This window comes from Mycteria americana, chromosome 1 (genome assembly GCF_035582795.1).
Source record: "Mycteria americana isolate JAX WOST 10 ecotype Jacksonville Zoo and Gardens chromosome 1, USCA_MyAme_1.0, whole genome shotgun sequence".
NCBI classification, from domain to species: Eukaryota; Metazoa; Chordata; class Aves; order Ciconiiformes; family Ciconiidae; genus Mycteria; species Mycteria americana.
Window position 1 is genome coordinate 42,657,185 of NC_134365.1, and position 22,638 is coordinate 42,679,822.

Genomic DNA, 22,638 nt, shown 5'->3' on the forward strand with positions numbered 1-22,638 from the left:
ATTTCCAGTTCTAGATTACTTACAAGCATGACTTCTTTCAACAGTATCAGAATTAGAGAGGCACTTCAAGTGAATGATGAAGCAAACTATCTCTTCTTCATTGCTGTAAGCATAAAAATACATTATAAATCATAAACACTACATATCACAAAAATATTTTTATTGCCATAATATAAATTTACCACAAAAAAAAAGCTATAAAAAAAGGACTCTACTACAAAGCTTCAGATAGCTTTTACGATACTAAAAACCAGGAATTTTTATTAGCCCAAGACTGGGACTCCAGAGGCCATCACATTCCTGTATTCCAGACAACAGCTGAGAGAAAATTTAGTCCTTTTCATTCTACAGAGAAAATTAAAAAAAAAAATTTTTTGGGAAAAAAAAAAAAAAAAAAAAGGGTTGTTGAACAGTTTTTTCTCCACATTACCTTTGACCAAAGAAAAGCGTAACATAAGATCAAAGGAGCTTAGGAAAAATGTTTATTAAGTTTCAAATTCATTCATATTTTCTTTTATTAAGAGAGGGGGAATCTTTGCACCGGGAAACATAGAAAAAATTGACATCATCTTTTAAAAGTTCCAACCCATCATTTATAGTCATCTTCACCTTTTCTCTGCAGAGCAAGACATTAGCCATTCTTGGCACCACATTCTGTGGTTCTCTCCCAAAAGAATAAAAACCACTGCTAGCTGATATCACAGAAATGTAACTTTTGCAGAAGAGTACCCCACAATGGACTACAGCTCACCTATTTTTCTCAGCCTCCACTAACTTAAAATGTTTTCTTTGTTTAAAAATGTAGAAGAATCACCTGGTATTTGAGGTTCCTCAAAGCCTTATTAGGATACTTTCTTACTGTTGCAGTACCAGTTTTCTTCCAACAACAGTCCTAAAAAAGGTTTTGAGATGGAGAAAAAGCCTTGATTTGAGCATGTCAGTTCAGAATGTATAAAATTATCCTAAGGGGACTATACTATTCAAGGCTATTTTGTAAAAACTAATGAGCTAGAAATAAAAGAAAAAAAATTCTCTATGCTACTTAGTGGTTTTCCTGAATTTCAAATATTAAACATTTATCTTACTAGCCTCTTCTCTTTAACATGACCTATTTTTCACTTTCCTATGAACAAAAAAAAAAAAAAAGAAGTGTTCTGTTTTCCTGAAAATCACCGTATTATAATATTCATAATATTGGTATATACGGGTACATACTTAACTCAAAGTGTTTTGCCTGACACAGTTACACCTCAATGCCATGTATGTTACATACTTCCAGGCATTTAACTTCAAAATCTCCTATCTAAAAAGCTACACATACTGCAGAACAAGCATCACATTTGATAGAGAGGTTATGCACGAGCACAGTATCAAGACTCTGAGCTACTGACTCTAGAAAAATAAAAAGCAAATGCATGTACAGGATCACATTCTGAAGCTTACAGAGGTACACTGAATTTTTGCCATTGGGATACAGCTTCAGAGAGATGGCAAACTGAAAGATTTTATATATTGCCTTTCAAAATTAAAGAACCAAGTGCACAATTATGCCTAAGAAGACTGTGTAGCTCTGTACAAATGGGCATTGAGGCTTCTCCCAGTCATTCTCTCTTCCCTTCCCCCACCAATACTTTATTCTAATCCGCTGAAGAATTCCCAAGGACTGTGATAAATGCAAATATTTTCACCCTACAAAACTGTTAACATGTATTTTTTTTCTTCCCTAGGCAATAGAATAAAACAAATCCAGAAGCAACTATAACCAACACAACCTACATTCCAGGGCAACACCAGTCCCTAATTTCCTGAGCCTCACTTACTTTGTGGTCTTCGAACAAAAAACCCCTCCCCAACAGGCCTTTTCTTTTCTCTCCCCAGCCTTTCTTATTTAATTGCCTTTCAAATGTATCATTTTTCTTCAGCATCTCCTGATTCATTTTTCTTTTAAGATCCTCTCTCCTCAAGGTCTTAATGTATTTTTTTCAGATTGGCTTCCTATTTATAGGAGCACTCAACTCCTCTAGCACACTTAGCTTACCAATTTGACAATGCTCAGTCTGTCCAGGACTCCCTGCATATTCTAGGAAATCCTTCCCCAATTCAGAGATTGCCAGACTAATGTGGGAAGCGCAATAGCCATTTAAACACAAATACACTTGATTTGAAAGAACAGTACTATGAACTCCAATCTTTACAAAAAGCAAGGTGAGTATTTAGCTTGATAAGTTTGGAAAATATTCTAAGATATTAAAACATCACAGCAGTGAAGGAGGATCTTCTTAACATCTAGTGCCAAATCCAGTTTAAAAAGCACTGCAGCTCATTATCATGGCTACCAGCTCATACCTTTTCAGGGCCAAACTAGTCACCCATGCCAAGAATTTGCCATTACCACTAGGAATACATGGAACTATTTTTTCATGTTAAGACTTTTGTAATGGAAGGTTTGTTTTTTAAAGTTATATGGTGAAACAAGAGCTGTCCTACACTCCTGGTTCAGAACCAGCTTTGGCAAATTCAGAACCATGCACAACATCCGCATGGTGCATACGCAGAAGAGAAAGCATATGCAGCAGACTTATAAAGCTGTAATTCTATAAATTTTCTGTCGCTAAATACTTTACAGTTGGTTTATTACTCGGAAATGTGCATTCAATTCTAAATAAAAGATTTTACATTGTTTCACAATCAGACATTACTCTGTGTAAGGAATCATGCTGAAATCCAGCCCTGCTTACTGCAGCTATTAACAACACACCAGAGAATAACTGTTCAAACCTCAAAGCCTCCGAAGAAATCCCAAAAATGCAGCTTTCTCCTGTCAAGGCTATAGGCAATTATCATTTCAGGTAGAAAAAGAAACTGAGCTCATTTGTTTATCCTACATCTTGTTCCAAAGCAATTAACTGAATGAAGAGATTGTTTGCCTGTCCACAATCAGAGCAGACTTAACACTTGTCAACTGCCATCTTTTGGAATTAATTCAGCCAACATTGTCACGTGCTTCAAGCCCATCCTCAAATCTTGGCCAGATATAGCTAGATGGTTTTTTTCCCAGCACAGAAACACAGCAGTTAAACAATTAATGAATTTCCTATAATAATGCAGTATGGCGTCCCTGATACGTAAAAGTAATGTAGCAGCCTGTGCTGAACTAGGAAGGGGTGTTTGTGGAGGAAGAGGGAAAAATCAAACATCGTTGGTGCCCCCAGGCATCTGTAAAGGCAGATCTTCAAATACTTCAACAATTTTGATGGCAATGCTCTTGCTCTCCGTGGCTTCCACCACTTGCAGAACAATTCAGATTTCTGATCAAGTTAGCAAAATGTTTGGCTGTGATTCACAATAAATTATTAAACAACATCTTACTCATGAAAATGTATTCACCTATATAGGAAGAATTCACTCATCTCTATAGAGAGGACTCACAGCTAAAGTTCTTGTGTAAGTCAGTCTTGTATATGAGAGCAAGACAGAAAGATGGGTGTTATTTCAGAACTAAAGAACAGGTATTACCTACGGCTTTGGAAAAATCTCTTACCAAAATTTACAGTAACTCGGTTACAACACTGCCCTGTGCTTAGCCAATACTGATCACCAAGACAGTTGAGCACAACTAATTAACATATTAAAAAGCAGCGAAGAATAGCAACTAGCTTTCACTAAGCAATGCAAATTCTCCTGAAATACAAAATTAGGTACTACCATAATATTGCCCACACCGGGCACTCCTTTGGGATCTTGCCTTTGTTTTGGGTTGTTTTTTTTAAATAGGAGAAGTCCGATAACATGCATCCCCTAGAAGCAGAGCCTGCAAGCTCCACCATTCCCCCCCATATCTAGTGATGGTGATCCTTAGCCACCACACTTCAAAAGCAGGTACAGAACACAACCAAGAATCAACATGAGATCATCGAAAATATTGAACAATCTTTCTAATATACTGCAGATCGAATTGGTAGCAGAGCCAGCTGTAAAGATTGACCAATATTTCTCATTTTAAGACTCTCTACTCTGCTGTGCCAGAATTTAACTGCACAGGCCGAATGCCAAATCTTTGCAAGTGTTCAGCAATCTGTGAGAAAAATTGAGAATTACATTGTTTTCAGGTGTATTCAATTCTGGAAACCTTTTATTTCAGACATGCTGAAATTACATTTTAGAGGAAAAACTTTGACAAACTGTATCTGTGCCAAACCCCACTTTAGTTTGATTTCCTTGTGTTCATGTGCTACAAACCAATTTTTATTAACATGACTGAAGAATCTTTTCCCATGTAGACTCTGCCTCAGTCAGTTCACAACATGGACAATGTTTTCTCATTGAATTCAAAGTTTTCTTTTTTCCATATTGTTCAGGTGTGGGATATATGCCTTCTCATCTGAATACACTCTTCCAACTCTGCTCTGCAAACAAAATTATTATTATGAGTATTTCCCCTCATACTTATCACTGCATATATCCAAATGACTACACAGTCCCAGTTTATTCCCAGCATAGATACATGCCATGAAGTGAATGAGGCAAAGGTCTTGAAGAAAAAGAAAAAAAAAAAAAAAAAAAGAAAGAAACAAGAAAAAAAAGAAAGAAAGGAGAAAAAAAAAAAAAGGACCACGAGATGATTATGTATGCTTAAATCTTCGGGCAGAGAAAACAGCAAACTATCCCCCAACTTTCTTTAAAAAGTACCTAAGCTCTCCTTTGGACTATATTTGACAGTCACCAACTAAAATACAATTCCCCTTTATTTTACTGCATTATTTGAGCGCTGCATAATTTTTTAAGTTTTTTTATTTTCTAAGATAGGAGAACATTTGTACCTTCCCAGTTTGCAGACAGGGTGAACCACAGTAGTGTAGTGAACCACAGAAGATGTTACAGCCTAGCAAAGATGTAAACTTGGATCTCTAGAATTCCCTGCTAGTGCTTTAGTCATTGAGCCCTCTTCACTCTCAATGTCTCTCCTAGCCTGACCAAATGAGTTCATCATAACACAATCCCTACACCATTCACAGTTTTCACTGTACTGTGACCTTTTGCGTCTTCCGCTTAAACGTTGGTTTCGTGGTTTTGTGCTTCTCTTTATTCAGTATTCCTCACAAGAAGCAGAGATATATGAACTCGACTTGAACTCATCCTCTCTTCCTTCTAAAAAAAATAGCTAAATGAAAAAATACAGATAAACGAATAATAAAACAGGTTGCAACACTTCAAAGATGAAAAATCATGGCGTTATCAACATGACCTGATGAAAATTATTACCAAATCTGATTGTATTTAGTATATCTCCTTACCAACAGCTGAAGCAGGGAAAGCTGCATCCCTGGGAGACACGATTTTCTTAAAATGTTTTATAAAATAATATAAATAATATATAGGGTTTTACCGTATAAAAATCAGTAGGGTTCTAGTGCAATTCTAGATAATTTAACAGAAGAACTTGTCCTTTTTATAGGTTTTTGAGCCATTCTGTGTAACACTATAAAAGCAACATCATTACTTATGTAAGATGTTTGAAATAAAGCCGTAGAAAGAATAGTCTCCTTGTTTACATTTTATAGGTGCTTTCCATAATAAAAACGTACACCACAAAATACTGGTTTGCTTTGGAATAATTAAGTACTTTTTAAATGACATAATGCCTGTCATAATACAGCAGGGACTGCACAAAACACTGTAAAAATTTTTTCATCTCGATTTAGTATTCATTGCACAAAAGTCAGCGCTCTCAAGCGTGGAAGGATTTCCTTACATCAGTTGACCCTCCTCCCAGTCACAACAGTCCTTCAGCCTCTGCTTGGCTTGCTCTTTTAACCTGCTCTCGAGCTCCAGTTGCTTCGGCAGAGTTATGCTTCCTGATGTAACAAGTGTAAACGTAACTGCGTTCTTGAGAAAAGATGTCTTACGTTGTCAGGACTTCCACGTGAAAAGCAACTTCACCTTGTTTTGCTGTTGTGGTTGGGTTTGGGTGGTTTTTTTTTTTTTAAAAAAAGACTTACCGATCTCCTACCTAAGAGCTCTGAACCAGCTGGCCATTTACAACAAAGTTAGACGAAAGGATAGAGATTTTGAAAACAATGAAATCTCTATAGGATTGTGAAAATAAGGGACCCATCTAGGCAGATTCAAAAATCCTTCAGTGAGAAAAAGTTGCAAAGTGAGTTCAGAACATTCCGACTGCAACAAATGTGCACTCAAAGGAGACTTTATAATAGGCCAAGTGCAGGAAAAAGTTTAATTGGCCCTGAGAGTCACCCATAAGATATACATGCACAGAAAGCAAAATTTCTTTAGTTACAGAACTGCTTCAGGTTCTTCCCATTTTTAGTGAGATAAAATTTATGAAGAATAGAACACTATTTCTATCATCAAGCATGATTAACAAAATATTGCAAGCCAATATAGTAATAAATATGTATATCCAGTAAGATAGATCTATCATATTCAGACAGTCCAGAAAACTCTATTTGAACTTATAGCTGGGAGCTGAATTAAATAAGTAAAAGCAAGAACACTGAATTAAGTCATGAGATCTGGGATGCAGCCTTCTTCATTAAAATATTCAAGGACAAACAGGAAAAAGAAAAAAAAAAAAAGAAAATTACAGGTTAGGAACACCAACATATGCATTTGTTTAGAAATGTGTATCTGTGTGTGTGCATATACTTACATACACACAAAAAATATTTGCATCCATATTTACATATATGGATAACTGATAATTTCAACTGAAGTTTGAAAGTACTAGGACCACAAAAGTTCTCCTCCCTTGTCTCAGACTCGCATTTCACCCCTGTTTCTGCAGTGCACACAGTTGTCACACTGTACTTGTCTGAACAGTAGAATTGCAATGAAAAATTTATGTCACACATTTTCCTTTAGCCTCCACTACTGCCAAGACTTTCCCACCCAGAGACAAGGCTTGGGTTTCTGGAAGCAGCATTTTACTCACAGTATGATTAGGAAACTGTAACAATTACCTTGTTATTTTAAAATTGCATTGCCAGTAAACAAACAAAATAAGATTTGCGAAGTTTGTTCATTATAATTACTGATACACACCTCCTGATCTGTATTTTCAAGTACACAAACAGTAGCAGCACAAGACAGGAGTTTAATAATTTTCCCCATGCTACTTTAGAAAGTTAGCTATTGATATTTGAACCGAAGCAGACATTATTTCAAAAAGGATTGCCCTCATCTCATGAATCTGCCAGGATGGCAGCGCAAGGTAGGTTGCTCTAATGAAATACAAACCCAGCGTGAACTACATCTGCACTTCTGTGGAGACTGATGGGTACATTTCTGCTACTGAATTTAAATATCTTTAAATTGTTGAGAATACAAAATCATTGAAGTTTTGCTGTGTTTTCATTTCAATAAGTGACATATGCCATCTCACTTTCAAAGAAAAGCTGCTAACACAGCTACTAAAGGTAGCATTAACAGTAGAAAGGTATTTATAACTATCATTGTACTTCAAACCGTAGTAGAATGCTTAATTTTATTACAAAAGCATTGGAAAAGGTATTGATTCACAAGTAGTAGAATAGCCAGTCATTGGCTCAGTGACAGTGCAAAATACTGAATGCAACACGGTGGGGCTGAAGAGTGAGGAAACAGATAACCAAGAACCAACTCTGAGAGCCTCCACAGATAGTTTTGCAGCTGTCACAGCACCTGGATTGAGGTGGAGACCGGCTGCAAGACTGTACCTACCTACAGTAGCTGGTTCCAAAATGTAATAAACCTAGTCATTAGAGAAGTCATTTTCAAAAGATCAAAGCTCCCTTCTCACTTTAAGATTAAGGAAGTGGCAACTGCAACAAGAAGTATAAGTAGATAAACCTGAAGTTTAAGGACAACCATCTTCCATCCTTACAGCAATGAACATGACTCAAAAAAACCAGACACACATGACAAAATGCCTTTGCCAGTTTTAAGGTTTGGCTGGCTATATTGCGACAAACCAAAATAATGAAGATACATTCTCTGCTTCAGTCCATAATGGCTTTTTTTTCACCAAGATGTAATTTTCCCTTTTATCAAATATCTTCTCCTTTTTAATTCCCCCAGCTCATTTGTTCTGCTATCGAGGCAACAACTTAAAACATGCAATGACTAACCAAGGAGACCCTGTAGCTGCAATGCATCAAACCAATTTTGTTGACCGTTCACGGGTCACTGAAACATCAGCTTCCCATGCCTGTTTTGGAGACAAAGGACAAACATGACCATTTCTTTCCCCAAGTTGCACAGGTATATCACCTAGGCAAGCAAGCAGCAAAATAACTCCGGCCTGCTGTCAAAAGTCTCAATCCTCAAATTCAAAATTATATTCAAATAGCCTCGAATATAGCCAGTAATAAAATTTACTGGCCAAAGGATGAAGATGTGTAAGGTGTTTAAATCAATTTGCTTAACATCAACTATTACCAGAAAATGAACAGATAGTGAGTTATACAGCAGAGCTGATGTTCGATACCTGCGCCAAAATCCTACCCTGCTTGATTTCTACCCAAAAAAAAAGCTGTTGGCATCATTTATTATATGCCATTTACTATACACATTTTATTTTTTAAGCCATGAAAATATGAAACATCATCATTATTAAGTAAAAGGACTTCATCTTCCATTGTAAGGGAAAAGAAGGTTGGAAGACCAAAACTTATTTATTTAGAATAGACTATTTCAGTTAGATGGGACCTACAACGACCATCTAGTCCAGCTGCCTGACCACTTCAGGGCTGACCAACAGTTAAAGCACATTATTAAGGGCATTGTCCAAATGCCTCTTAAACACTGCCCTCACCAAAGGCTTGGGGCACCAACCACCTCTCTAGGAAGCCTTTTCCAGTGTTTGACCACCCTCTCGATAAAGAAATGCTTCCCAATGTCCAGCCTAAACCTCCCCGGGTGCAGCTTTGAACCACTCCCATGAGTCCTATCCTGGATACCAGGGAGAAGAGATCAGCAGCTCCCTCTCCACTTCCCCTCCTCAGGAAGCTGGAGAGAGCCAAAACTCAATTCCTACTGAGTTTTTTATAATTTGTTTAAATAATTTCCCAGACTAATGCAAGAATGTTCAAGATGAAATCCAGATGTTCTTACACATCAATTATATCCCAAAATTCTAATGGAAATCTGAAGGTAGGTATCAGACCTAGAACTGAAAATGCAAGAAAACTCCTTTCCCAAATGTGATCAGAAACCAGGAAGACAAATAAGGTTCTTCTCCAAACCGTATCTGGATTAAACTTAGAATACTGCAAAATTCCTGTCAGAAAAAAACCTGCATAACACTGGGGATGATATTAAAAAAAAGATCTAAGCTAACCTTTTCAGCTCCTAATAATCATTATCCTGTAAAAATTAAGATACTCCTGAAACCAATTATTAAAAATAATTGCCATTCATATGGGTAAAGGATTGCCAAGTGCCAATGAAGAAGATACAATAGACAGCTCGCTTGAAAAGTACAAAGAATTTTTGAATACCTATATAAAAATAAGGACTAATGAGGACATCTCCTTTGGTATTGTCTAAGAACTAAAGAAAGTTTATACCCACACGTTTGTATACTTTAAAAATATCTTTTACGTTGTCCCGTAATAATTTTTACCACTACTTTAAAAAAAAAATTTAAAATCTGTGATTGCACAGGCTTTACATAAAATACAAATTACTACATACTTGATTACCTTCAACCTTACAGTAGACAGCATATAAAAGCCTAATATATTTTGTGAACGTTTATGAGCTGAGAAATTAAACAGGCCAACAGAAATATGATTAGAAGACATTATTCTTCCCTCTACTTAAGAGCAGCCGCCAGCAGGATGCCATTTGGGATGGTTAAGCACTCTCACTCAGCGCTGCGGCAGGCACCAACGCGGTCCCCTTGCAAAACAGTCAGGAACTCAGCGTCTACTCCTTAATATTGCAACAACGCGTATGCAGCATTTCACGGCACTGTTCTGTAGCCCTCTTTTTCACTCTACTGAACTTCACCTTCTCCAATGCAACTCACTGAAAGAGAATTTTCTCAGCCATTAATTGAGTTTCAGCGTTTGATTTCTGTTGCCTTAAAATCCCACGTATTATCAGACCCGTAGTATTGGAGTAGCCTTGTGCTTTTATCAAAGCAAGCATTTTAGTGTGGTGGAAGTCATTCCTAAATAAGAATTATTTCTCCTAGGATAAGGATTAAACAGTTAAAAAGAAGATTACTGCTATACAGCTAGTACTCTACACATTACCAAAACCAAACCCACAAACTTCAAGAGATACTTCACCTTTTTCAAAGACTAGGCACGCTAAAAAAAGTAAAAATATAATTTTGTATGCTAAACACTAATGAAAATGTAAACACTTAATAAACTAGACTTATATCAGGAATAAGATTAGATGGCATTGTATGGTATATTTAATGCATATTAATGAACCTTACCCCAGTGCTGAACCACATTATTCAGCACTGGGGTAAGAGACTGTTCTCTGTTTACAGCATTTTTCAGGAGCATATCAAAGACCTGATATCTAAGGTTCTTCACCTAGAAACACTAGAAAACTACAAAAGGCTGTCTGTAATAAGAAAGGACTGAATTATTATACCGCTGTAATAATTAACCTACTGGTATAAAGACCAAAAACACAGCAACATCTCAGAATTTTCAACTTAAAGGCAGAGGGGGGGAAAAAACAACACATGGTTATAACATATAATTAGATAATTTGGGTTTTAAGCTTAAAGTCACCACTTCAGTCAAAAATTCTGTAAAGCAAATAACAAATCACAAAAAATTGTATTTCATGTGACTAGATGGCATTCTATTTTTAACACTACTGATTAACAGATGGAAGTGGAGTTTTTCCTTCAAAAGTGCTCTAGTCATTATAAAGTACTAACAATGAAGTTAATTAAACACATTTGTGGAACTAAAAAAACCAAACAACCGTGTGATTTCATGTTCGTTCTCTACAGCTATTTCTACAGCTCTCTCTGACAAAATTACCATTTAGTTATATCAACATATACATGCATATATCACAATAGGGAAGGGAATATACCAGGTCATCGCTACAACTTGAATCCCTTTTATCATGTTTATATTCCAAATATTACCATATCTATATTTTTATTTACCTAGCTACTTTACTCATGGTAAAAAGAAAACTGCAGAAATCCCCACAAGTTTCGACACTGAATCAATAAGCTTACGTAAATCACGCTGCCAGAAGTAAGGTCTAAAGAAGAGTTTAGTAAAGAGAATTAAAAGGGAATGTGCTAAATACAGAGAGCATAAACCCTTTATTTCCAGTTGTGGCTGAAGGAAACCGTGTTTCCCCAAGACGTGCCAAGAGTCTGAAGCGCAGGACGAGCAGGAGGGCTCTGCAGAAATGAAGAGCGCTGAAACAACACTTGATAATGAGGAGAACTTGTCTCTTCCATCTTAAAACTACTGGACAGCAGCACTTCATAAGAGATTATTAAAATATTAAAAATTTATATAGTGATGCCCTTTCTCTTCTCTGATCCTTCTACCCCAATTGCAAGGTAACTTCATAGGAAGAGAAAAACAGGCACTTTCTGCCAATGATCATCGAGGGAGAAAAGGACGAGCAAGTTTTACACAAACTTCCCTTAAAATACCTTAAGGTTCCTCCAGTGAAGGAAACTAATCAAGGATTTGGGATTAGTCCAAGTTCCGGACTTCTTTGAATATGACTCAACACAAATTCACCAAAACAAGCAAAAATGCTGACTTCTTCGCAGGTTATTAATTGATACATTTACCTTGGATGAAGTAAGAAAATAGGGACTTCAAAGATACCAGTGTTCTTACATCACTTTCTTCGTATCTTGACTGTATCATGTGACAATGGCATGATAACGTGATACCTCATCTGACGGTAGCGTTGAAACCTATACAATATTCACCAGAAGTTGTGAGCTATTCCTCCCACCACCATCTGAATCAGTTTGAAGGTAAGTTCTCATCCCCAAAGTAAACCATTTAAGAATTTTACCATGGTAAACAAAACGTGACAGATAGCACATTACGTATTAACTACATAAAGGAAGGGAACGTGGTCTGCCAGATTTCTCAACCGAAAATACTTCTCCCACCATTATTATCTTGGGCTGTGCGTGTTAAGCTAATTTCCACTTCCACTTACACCAAAGCAAATTCAGCATAAGTCCATTAACCGAATTATTTGAGAGTCATCAGCAGACAAATCTGGCTGTACGCACCCGCACGCACGTAACAGCTACTGCTGAAATGATAGGACGGATCATCTCTGTGGCATTCATGTCAGAGCCATGACAAAATGCTTTTCCCCGATGAATAAGTGACAGCGAGAAGGCTGTGTTCAATGGGAAGAGGAAGCCAAGAGCTGGCTTGTTTCCATGGAAACAGGAGCAGCATCAGGCAGAACAGCTGTAGAGGAAAAGGCAGAAGTTCGGGAGGCAGAAATCTTGCTGATTTTACCTCACTGATATGTCAGTGCCATCAGAGCACTACGTTTAAGGTAGATCAAGCTAGTTTATGGTGAATACGTCAGGTATTTAGCTACAATTTCCAATTAAGACTTTTAACAGCCAGCATGCTAGAAGTACATTAATAAAAATTACTTATAATGGGTTTTAGTCAGCCCATGTACACATGAAGCTACGAAGCGTATGAATATCTGTAACAGTGATGCATTATGATTTTTGTCATTAGGAACACATCTCGCTGTTTCTTTAAAGACAACAGCTCCCATAGGCTAAATACTTCAAGCAGAATGACTGGTTTTCACCAATGTAATCTAATGGACTCTTTTCCCACTTAAAAAGAAATTCAGCACTTTGATTATAAAAGTATACAAAGAAAATAGTAAAGGTTGATAAAGACACTGAAAAGAAGGTATTCCTTTTGCCATGCTGGTAATCATTTTCAGATAGACGATGTCTGCATAACTCAAAAATTATTAAAGGTAAAATCTAAAGTATACTTGCTTTCCTTGTTGGATAAAAGATAGAGAGTAAAGATTTGCACTTATAAATTAAAGGGCTTCTTTATTTGTTAAGAAAGCAAATAAACTCCGCTATTCACTATTAATCTACAAACGTGTATTCTGAGATTAACATATCTTCACCACTCCATTCACGATGTCTCAATCGAACCATCCCAGCAGCATTGCTTCCACCAAAAATAAAAACCCTCTTGCGTCACGAACAGCCAGAGCCCTAAATTTAACCCACCCCATTCATTCACCCTAGTACATGACAGGTGACATATCTAGGTACCTGGAGAAAACGTAAGCAAGCCACCAAATAAAGACATCACTTATCTTTGATAAGAACACTCTCCAATAGGATTTCCATGGCTTTAACCTTTCGAGGGGATCTATAGAATCATATTTTCTCCCTCTACCATCTCAGTTATTTCAGCTGATTCTTCCTACAACCATCCCCACCAAATGTTCAAAGCTGGTCTAGATGTTATGGGACACTGAAAGGAGCCTCTGACTGTAACTTCACATAAAGCAGTAGATAGGAACTTCATATTTCCATCCAACAATACCGCTCACTGCTCAAGGCCAGCTCCTCATGTCATGATGAAGCAGCACAAGATCAGTATTTTTAAGAACACCTGCAAGGCGTAAGTATCTTGATGCCTAGACTGGAAGGCTTTTGTGGTTTTATTTGCATTTCAGTGAATACTTACTTACAACAAACTTTACGAATACTTGCTAATTAGTTTTTATCCTTCTCTTGTAAACCAAGTAATTATGATCTTTCCTATAGATAAAGACTGTACAGCAAAGGAGTTGTGTAACTTGCCTTCAGCTGCTGAAAACAGCAAGGGCGTTGCAGGCAGCGCCTGCTCAAGTGCCCTGGGCCACGCTGGCTCCCGCACTGCTGAGCTACCCAACTTCACAGGCACTGTCCCTTTCTCTGTGAACAGATTTACAGTCTTCCCAGAAAGTGAAGGATCTATAGCTATGAACTTTGTGAACCCCAGGTCCATTTCTGAGTTCCTGCACTAAGTACATGAGCAATCCATAATCCTTTGGAAAAATCAATGAAAAATACTAATTACTTCTTTAAACAGCATCATGTTTCAACTATTATTCAAAAGTAAAAGGCCTTAAAAGCTTAATTAATTTGACATATGATATCTGAGACTAGCACTGACATTCTAGCTCCTGCTGGGCATCTGCAGACACTCTTTTAAACGCAGTGCTTAATTATTATGCCTCTTGTACTTTCTTACAAACTATTTAGATGTATCTTTGCACTTTACTAAAGCATAATGAGTACTTTGCACTTAGGAACCATCAAAGGATACCAAAATCATTTACAGGTATTAACTAGTCAAACTCACAACGCACATGTACGATTCAGATAAGAATCAGGTGTCTGTTTCAGAGATGCTTAAACTAACACATAGAAAGATTTAGTTGCCCAATGCTTCTCCTCCTATGACAGTATCTTATGGCAGTAGCTTTCCGTATCTACATAATAGCATTCTGTCAAATAGCAGTTTGTGAATGATTGCTCTATTAAGTCTGGAGTGAAAGGAGTCCTGCTATACTCTTTAATTTCATTTCACAGTCTATGAAATCCAAAATGGTAAAATGAAATCAGAAATAATATTCAGATGTAACTCCTGAACTTTAGAAACACAGAAAAGTGTTGAAGGTTTCAAAACAATTGTATGTACATGGACTAGATTTTATATTTACAAAAAAACCACGTTTGGTAGATGTCGCTATCTGAATATCAAACTACGTACACCAAAAGTTGAAATTGTTTTTAGAATCTCAAATAAAGTAAATCTTCTTGTCAACAAACTAGTTTCACTATTTATATAACATCACTGGATGGTCTTGCTAGAACAATCTTGTGCGTGCACTATCCCCCGACAGGTTACCATGGCAACTTATATTTGAATTTCTATAAATTTCTATTTTTAGAGATCACAGTTTAGGATAAAGAAAATCACAAATATTAAGTACCATTTCATTAATAGAAAATATCTCGTTTTTATCATCATCATGCTTCCTAGAACAGACATTGCTGAAGGTAAATCAGGCAGTAATGTTAAAAAAAATAATTACCACAGTTATTAAGAAAGTTTACCACTAAGCAGCCTCACCATAATCTAAGTGGTGTATGAGTCAGTAGCTAACACTATGAGGCAAAGATTGATGTTCACAGAGTTTTGTCTTGATTTCAGTAAGGCCAGCATTTCACTCAAATGTTTTTAGAGTTAGTCATCATTTCAGCTGACACAAAACAAAACTGTATTTGCCAGAATACTCAGAAAATAATGTCTTTGTTTCAGGTGTGGGAAAATGTTGAATTGACAGTAACGTCTCAGTTCCAAACTAAGGTTACCATCACCTTAAATTACTGTGTTCAAGAGTGCTTACTAAGTGCATGCTAGCCCTTAAATACAAATTTACTTAATGCTTTAAAACTTGCCAGCAATTCTCAAAGTTGTCTCCCTACCTGAAAGATCAATGTACAGAGTAGCAGCCTTGAAGAAAATTAAAACACTGATTTAGACACCGTTGTTACGGCTCTGATGCTGCCTTACTCCAGCTGCCTGGCGTTGAAATCAGAACATGATGTTTAAAACCAGTTTTTAAGTTATTAAAAAGGTAAATAAATGATGTTCAAAGCGATGAATATTGCCACATCACAATTTTCTACTATAGTGCTAATAACAGCATTCAGTTTGCAAACCCGAAATACCTTTACCCAAGCCGCTGACAGTTCAGGATGGTCTAGCACAGACGGAAAATTTGGAAAGCAAGTGCCTACAGGCTCTGTCAAAGAGTGGACCAAAGCGGACTGAAAAACCAAGCAACAGTCCAGGGCACAATTGCAATCAGATTGCCTACCTTCCTATTTCTCCCGGTATCTTCCATTTAACGTTTACTTCGTCCTCCTCAGTTCTCCAGCAAAGTTGAGTGGAAAGATTCCCTACCGTAAAAGCTGCAGATTCAACGCTGTCAGCAACTTTCCACGAAACAGCAGGTGAAAGACAACTTGCAGCGCAATCACCGCTCACGCGCACTGTTTCGTCAGGTAACTGACAGTCAAATTTCCTTTAGGATTCAGACAGCTAAGATGCGAGCAATGTGGGTATGTCATTGATGAGCAAAGATAGACACTTTGGTAGTTTTTCTTCAGAACTGATCCTTTATTAAAAACGTATTTCAAGTATCAGCTGGAGCCAGCTGTCAAGGGAAAACGTATTGGTGGGCAACCTTCAAAAACGTAAACAACGCTGGCACTTAGCATGTGACAGTAGTAACTGCGAAGACTTTTACTTTCTGTTTAACTTACCTCGCTAAGCTCATAGGAGTTGCTAACTTTCACGGAAACTGCATCGGGCCATGGGGTACAATTCAGGAAGTCACTGAACCACACGCTTATGGTCACATCTATGAGATTGCCAGTGAAATCAGTGGAACCGATCAGGAGAAGACACCCACCGTAACTACACTTTCTGCAGGATGAGGCTTAGCTCAGAACACTTCATGGGAATCCTGGTAAATATGCCGCAAAAGACTTATTACCATTTTATAATCAAGCATTTCCGATTACAAGTTCTTTTGCCTGTAATGCAGGGAGGATTTGCTAGTGATTGCTTCTCTCGTCGTTAAATTCGAGGCACTGCCGTATATTTCTCTCAAAAGAATTACAACCATTTGTTTGCTCCAAAGCCCTGGGTTAGAAAGCGAACCCGCATCGCCACTGACAACAGCAACTAAGAGACGAACTGAAATCCGAATCATCAAAGTAGAAAGTAGTCGGCATCAAAATCTAAAATCCCTATCTAAATAACAGAAATTTAGTACGATCGTTTACTGCCTTGTCCCCGTGCCCTCAGTCGCAGAACCTGTGAGGGTCACCCCGAGAAATCAATGGAGGGAGAGCCAGGGTGACCCCCTGTCACGCTTACTTTGTTGAACTCGGATCACCTGCCGGCGCAGACAGAGCGAAACCGGGGAAGGGCTGAGGTCGCTCTCCTGCATCGCTGTCACCACCCCACCCCAAACCCGAGACCTCCGACAGCCGGGGGAGGGATGACGGCCTCCCGGTGAACGCACCTCTGTGCGGGTGCTCAGAAAGGACGAGGGTACCCTGGGGCTGCTCCTGCCCACCCCCACACAAACGGGTCCCCCAGCGAGCGCACCTCCACACCCCCACTCAGGCCAGGGGGGCGAGCGTGGTTCCCTCGCAGGCTCCTTGCGGCACAGCTCCCACCTCGCCCCATACACTCCCACGGGGGGACGCCGGCACGGTGGGACCCCCTCCCTGCCTGACAGGGCCTGCAGATGCAGAGGGGACGAGCGCCACCGCCCCACCGCCTCTGCACGCCCCCCCCACGCGGGGCGAGCTTCCCCTCGACGCCCCGCGGGCCTGCCTCCCACTCCCACGCGGGGGGCCATGGCGTGCGCGGCCCTGGCAGCCCCGCGGCCTCCCCGGGCGCCCCGGGCGGGAGCGCCGTCCGGCGGCGCTTACCCTGGCGGCCCGCGAGGAGTAGGGGTCCTCGAAGAGCGCCCAGACGCGGGGCTGCAGCCGCCTCCAGCGCCCGCCCTTGCCCTCGGCGGCCGCCCCCACGTCCTCGATGCCCAGCCTCTTGGCGGCCAGGTCGTCGTCGTCGCCGTCGGGGGGCGGCTCGCCCGTCAGCAGGTCGGGCGCCTCGAAGATGTCGAGGGCCTCCTCGGCGTCGCGGTGCTGGCGGTAGGTCATCCAGCAGCAGGGCTCCACGTCGGTCTCGTCGATGCCCCAGAAGGCCAGCTCCTCCTCGAAGAGCGGCCCGCAGACGTCGGCGGGGCAGTGCAGCTTGCCGGTGCGGTAGTAGTTGAGCACATAGGCGAAGACCCCCGGGTGCCGGTCGAAGAAGAACTCGCTGGCGCCGCCGCTGCCCCGGGGGCTGCAGCCGCTGCCGGGCTCCGGGCAGCCGCCCGCCGGCGGCGGCGGGTTGGGGGGCGGCGGCGGCGGCTCCTCGCCGCCCGGGGACTCGCTCTGGGACTCGCAGGCGAGCAGGGCCAGGCGCGTCCCCGGCAGGGTCTTCAGGGTGCTGCGGTAGGTCTCGTGCCGCGTGCCCCCCACGTTGAGGATCACCCTCTCGTTGTCCTCGAGCTTCCCCATCGCTCCGGGTCGGACATGACTGGGGAGGGCGCGGGAGGCGGCAGCGGGGATGGGGGCGGGGGGGGGGGCACCGGTCGCTGGGCAGGGGGGCAGCCGGCCGCGGGCAGGTCCGCGGGGATCGAGCTTCTGCCTTAAACGCAAACAGAGAGAAGAAATCGAGGAGAAGCCCCCCAGGCATCACCGGGGCGGGCCTATTCCCCGCCTGCCCCAGCCCCCTCCATCCCCCCGTGATCTCGCCGCCCCGCACCGCCGGGAGAGCCCTCCCGGCCCGGCCCGCCCCGCCGCCAGCCCCCGGCCCCGCACCGCCCGCCCACCGCCGGGCAGCTCCGCCGCGCTCCTCCCGCGGAGGGCTCTCCCGCCTGCCCCCCCCCCCCCGCCCCCGGCAAAGCTCGGGGCTCTCTCCCCGCTACCCCCGAAAGCAGGCTACCGAAATGGCACTGCTGCTTCTCCCGCGTACGGATCCGCCACCGTCCCCACCCCCTTCCCCCTCGCGGGGCTGGGTGAACCGAGCTGATGGAATAGAAAGTGTGCGGTTAATTATTTAGCGGGCATCTATCTTTTGTTATCCTAACAGCTTAAAGAAGGATTAGAGGTTTGTCTCTCCCCCCGCCCCTAATTTGGGAGGGATTGCTTGTGGGGAAGAAACGCCAAGCCCCTCAGCAGCCCAGGCAGCAGGCACACCCTTGGCAAAGCTGTCTGTGTGGAGCTCGGCTCGCTACTTTCTCAGACAAATCCTGAAGACGAGGGTGCATCTCGGGGAAGCGCCCGCGGAGCCAGCGCCGGGCTCACGCCGGTCCCTCCGCGCCCCCCGCCAGCCCCCTTCCGCCCCGCCGCCCCTCCGCTACCTTTGCCAGAGGAGAGCGAGAAAGTGGCTCCTCTTCCCAGGCGGGCTCCGGTTGTGCGCGGCGGCGGACGCCGATTCCCAGCCGCTCTCCGTGCCTCTCTGCCGGGCGAGAACTACTTGTTGTTGGTTTTTGGGTTTTTTGGGTTTTTTTTTCCGCGTTCAGGTAGCCGTTTTCCCTCCCGCCGTGCTCAACTCCGAAAGGCGTAAAAGCGGCTCCCGCCGCCCGCTCGGAGATCCCGCTCCCTTCATCTTACAAGGGAGACGCCGCCTTTCCACATCGGGGCTGCGGGCGAGCATCGCGGGCGGAAAGCGGAGCCATGGGCGGCGGGTCGGGGCACCTTGGGGACCGGTGCTGCCGTAATCCCAGCGCCTCTTCGGGAAGACGAACCCAAAGGTGGAAACGCACCTCATTTGGGGCCGAAGCTCCTCCTCGGGGCGGGGGCAGGGGAGCCGTCCCTCCGTACCCCTCCAGCCCCCCACTCCCAGCCCCGTGGGGCGGAGGGAGGCGATAGCAAAAACAAATACCACATCTCTCCCAAAAAGGCACCACCACCTCCGCTCCAGCTACATGCAAATTTGGTTCACTTCAGGAAAACACGCGGGAAAGGAGCGGGGCTGAGAATAGCTATTTTTCGGAGGAATGCAGGGAAAGCAGCGCCTCGCCACAGGTGCCTGCGGAGGGGAGCTGCTCAGCCCCCCAGGAGAGGGCCCTTCACCTGGCAGGTCTGTGCCTGCAGCACCCGGCTCACGCTGCGGGGCCGGGGATGCGCACGGTGCTGGCTGGCTGCGGCGGCGAGGAGCGCCCCGGCTCCCGGGGAGCCCCCGGGGCCAGCTCCGGCGCAGGCCGGCAGCTGGAGGAGCCCCGGCCTCCGGGGGTCGGGGAGGGAGGGCTGGGGGAGAGGGAATCCAACTTTCACGTCAGCTGGAAAAAACAGACACAGTGCAGTGGGCACACTTCATAGTGGGTGCGCAGATACAGTGCAGTGGGTACGCTTCATACGTTGGAGGTTGGGGGCGGTGGGGGGGATGGAAGTCAGGAGTCCCCGATACTACATGAGGGAGCCCAATGCCTGTGCCAAAGTGTCTGCCTCCAAGCCAGCTGAGTTATTTTCTACAGGCTATTTTACTGATGCCTGGTTTCAGCTGGGTTGGTCAAAGGGGAAGAAGCTTCCAGCCCCAGAGAGAAGATACACAAAATGAGAGGAGATCCCTCTTGCCGCTTCCTCAAAAGAAAAATCTTCCTCCACACCAAGAGTATTCCCTGGCATGAAGTAGGGTCATGAGTGGAATAATGGTATCTGAAACGTCCCCCTTCCGCGTCAGAGCCTTCAGCTGGGCACTTGCTGGCGTTGGGAGGGCAAAGCTCTGCTGGAAGCGATGCTCAGTGAACACTGTGCTTAGACCAGATTGCTTTAACCCAGATCTGTCTATATGTGGCATCCATGATGTAAACACAGACTCCCAAAGCAACAGCAACTTTAAGAAATGGGTTTCAAAAGCTTTCTCCAGATGTACGTTTTGAAGTTCAAAAAAAAAAAAAAAAAAGAAAGAAAGCAAAACATATCCTGCCAAAGCAGATATAATCAGTTAGTGAAAACTCCCGGGAGCCAAAATTAATATTCAATTATGTAGTTGTAAATCCAGTGGAAAGGACTCACCCATCCTAAACCAAAGCAACGCTGCTCATGCCATACTTGCTTTTCTTTGCAGAGGAGATTTTTCTGAAAAGGGGACATGGAAAAGGAGGCAGTAAGACAAAATGAATATTCTGACCTGTGAGAGGTTTCTGGAGAAATGCAACGTATTAAAGCTCTGCAGCATTCATCCATTATGGAAAGCCATGGGGTGGCAGTAGCTGCCAAAGCACTAGACAAACTCTATCATCGCAGAATACCAGGACTTCCCTCTGAACTGTCACTGTCTGCTCAAGTCCCACATCTGTGCTCAAGTTACAAGACAAGCACTCACCTCCACCAAAAAAAAAAAAAAACCCACAACAACCCAAACCACCACAAACAACAAAAAAACAAACCAAAACAACAAAACCAAACACGCAACCCGCCAACTCCCCCCCCCCAGAAAAAAAAAAAAACACAACCCACCCAACGACCTAAGAAAACTAAGAAACCTAAGGATGGCATCTCATAAGCAAGAACTTTACAGTCATATCCCGTAATGCCAATGCCATGAAAAAGGCATGTATTATGAGAAATCCATTTATGCTTCAGACTTTTTAAGCACACAGGATTTTTTATTGCATGGGGAAGAATAAGCCACAGAAATAATTTTTCCAACTGGTAAGAAAAGGAATGGTCTCTTCCAGAATATAATAGTCCTTCGGTCACGTCCAAATGTCCCTATTCTACAACATGTCTGTTACTATACAGAATGCTATTAATTTCTCTGTGTGTCACTCTTCCTTGTATTTTCAGCATGTGGCAGACTTCTCAATAAAGCATGAAATTATATTAGACATTGACTTTCCAGAGCCGACATTTTCTTGAATGACAGTATTCTACATAGGCAACTGTAGTAACATGAATTCATTTCCCCCCTACAAGAGACTGACTTGAATTTTTGCACTCTTCAGTGCTTCCAATAAAAGTGGAAGCATGAGACATACGTAAGGGAGAGAAATGCACCTCCTGAGTCTAACCGTGAAATATATTTGCAAATGGGAAAAAAAAAAAAAAAAAAACAAAACTGTTTACACATACTCTCAAACATGTTCATGTAAAAGTTAAGTGGAAACATTTCTGTAGCTCAGGATTTGGAACTTTCTTTGAGGACTGAGTGACACTGAGCAATGTACAACCAATTTTCCCTGTTGGATAGATCTTATGAAAGGAAGGGTCCTATGTTACTTTTAACCAACAAAGCAATAACATGAGATGTGAAGACCATTATCAGAAACCCAAGCCAAATGAGCGTTTTACTTACTAGCAGCAATCATTCTTGCAAGCTTGAGTACTGCAATGCAACGTCATTGGGTTACCAGCTGTCTAACAATAAAAGAGTAAATGGAAGAAAGGACTTGTAGAAAAGAAAAACAAATTTGAGGACAAATGCAGCGTACCCCAGTAACAGTTATCTCTGAATCACCTCCTGGAGGAGCTCTGTCCCTGTTGACTAGGGGGTCCCTGGGAAGGTTAACCTGCCCAGCTACCATCTGTCTTCCTGAGGAGGACAGGAGAGGCAGAAGCCACCAAGTTTTTCTAGTGCAGGTCACCATTTCGTATTTTTCATACGATGTTGTAACTAGGAAACGAACAAAAAAAAAATCAATTTTATAATGGAAAATTATAATTGAAGACAGTGCAACACGGCCAAAATATGACCAATTTATATCAGTTTAGTTGATGATTAAGTAAATTAACTAATTATATTAAATATCCACTGTCATTAACATTTTATTAAGCTTCTACTTGTTTCTTTCACGTATTTTTCTGTTCTCCCTTATTATTTATAATCATCTCTACTATTTACAGTTACATGTACTAATTCATTACAGATCTTGCAGAACATGACAGCCACATTATACTGAAGTACATTGATAAGTCAGAATCCTACTCTGAAATTGCAAAAGAATTAATAGATTAAGTAAATGTCTGTGAAATACAACTGTAAGGAG

At 42.0% G+C, this 22,638-nt stretch overlaps 1 protein-coding gene across 7 annotated transcripts in view; it reads right to left on the bottom strand.

Annotated features, from left to right (window-relative positions):
* The window catches only part of KCNC2 (potassium voltage-gated channel subfamily C member 2), a 107,502-nt gene extending 89,263 nt beyond the window's left edge, over positions 1 to 18,239 (bottom strand). For all 7 annotated transcript variants that reach the window (XM_075491620.1, XM_075491626.1, XM_075491623.1 and 4 more), the window contains exon 1: positions 17,531 to 18,239. In XM_075491620.1, the coding sequence (XP_075347735.1) occupies positions 17,531 to 18,163 (633 nt within the window). In that variant the 5' untranslated portion in view covers positions 18,164 to 18,239. The remainder of the gene's footprint in view (positions 1 to 17,530) is intronic.
* Positions 18,240 to 22,638: the final 4,399 nt, after the last annotated feature.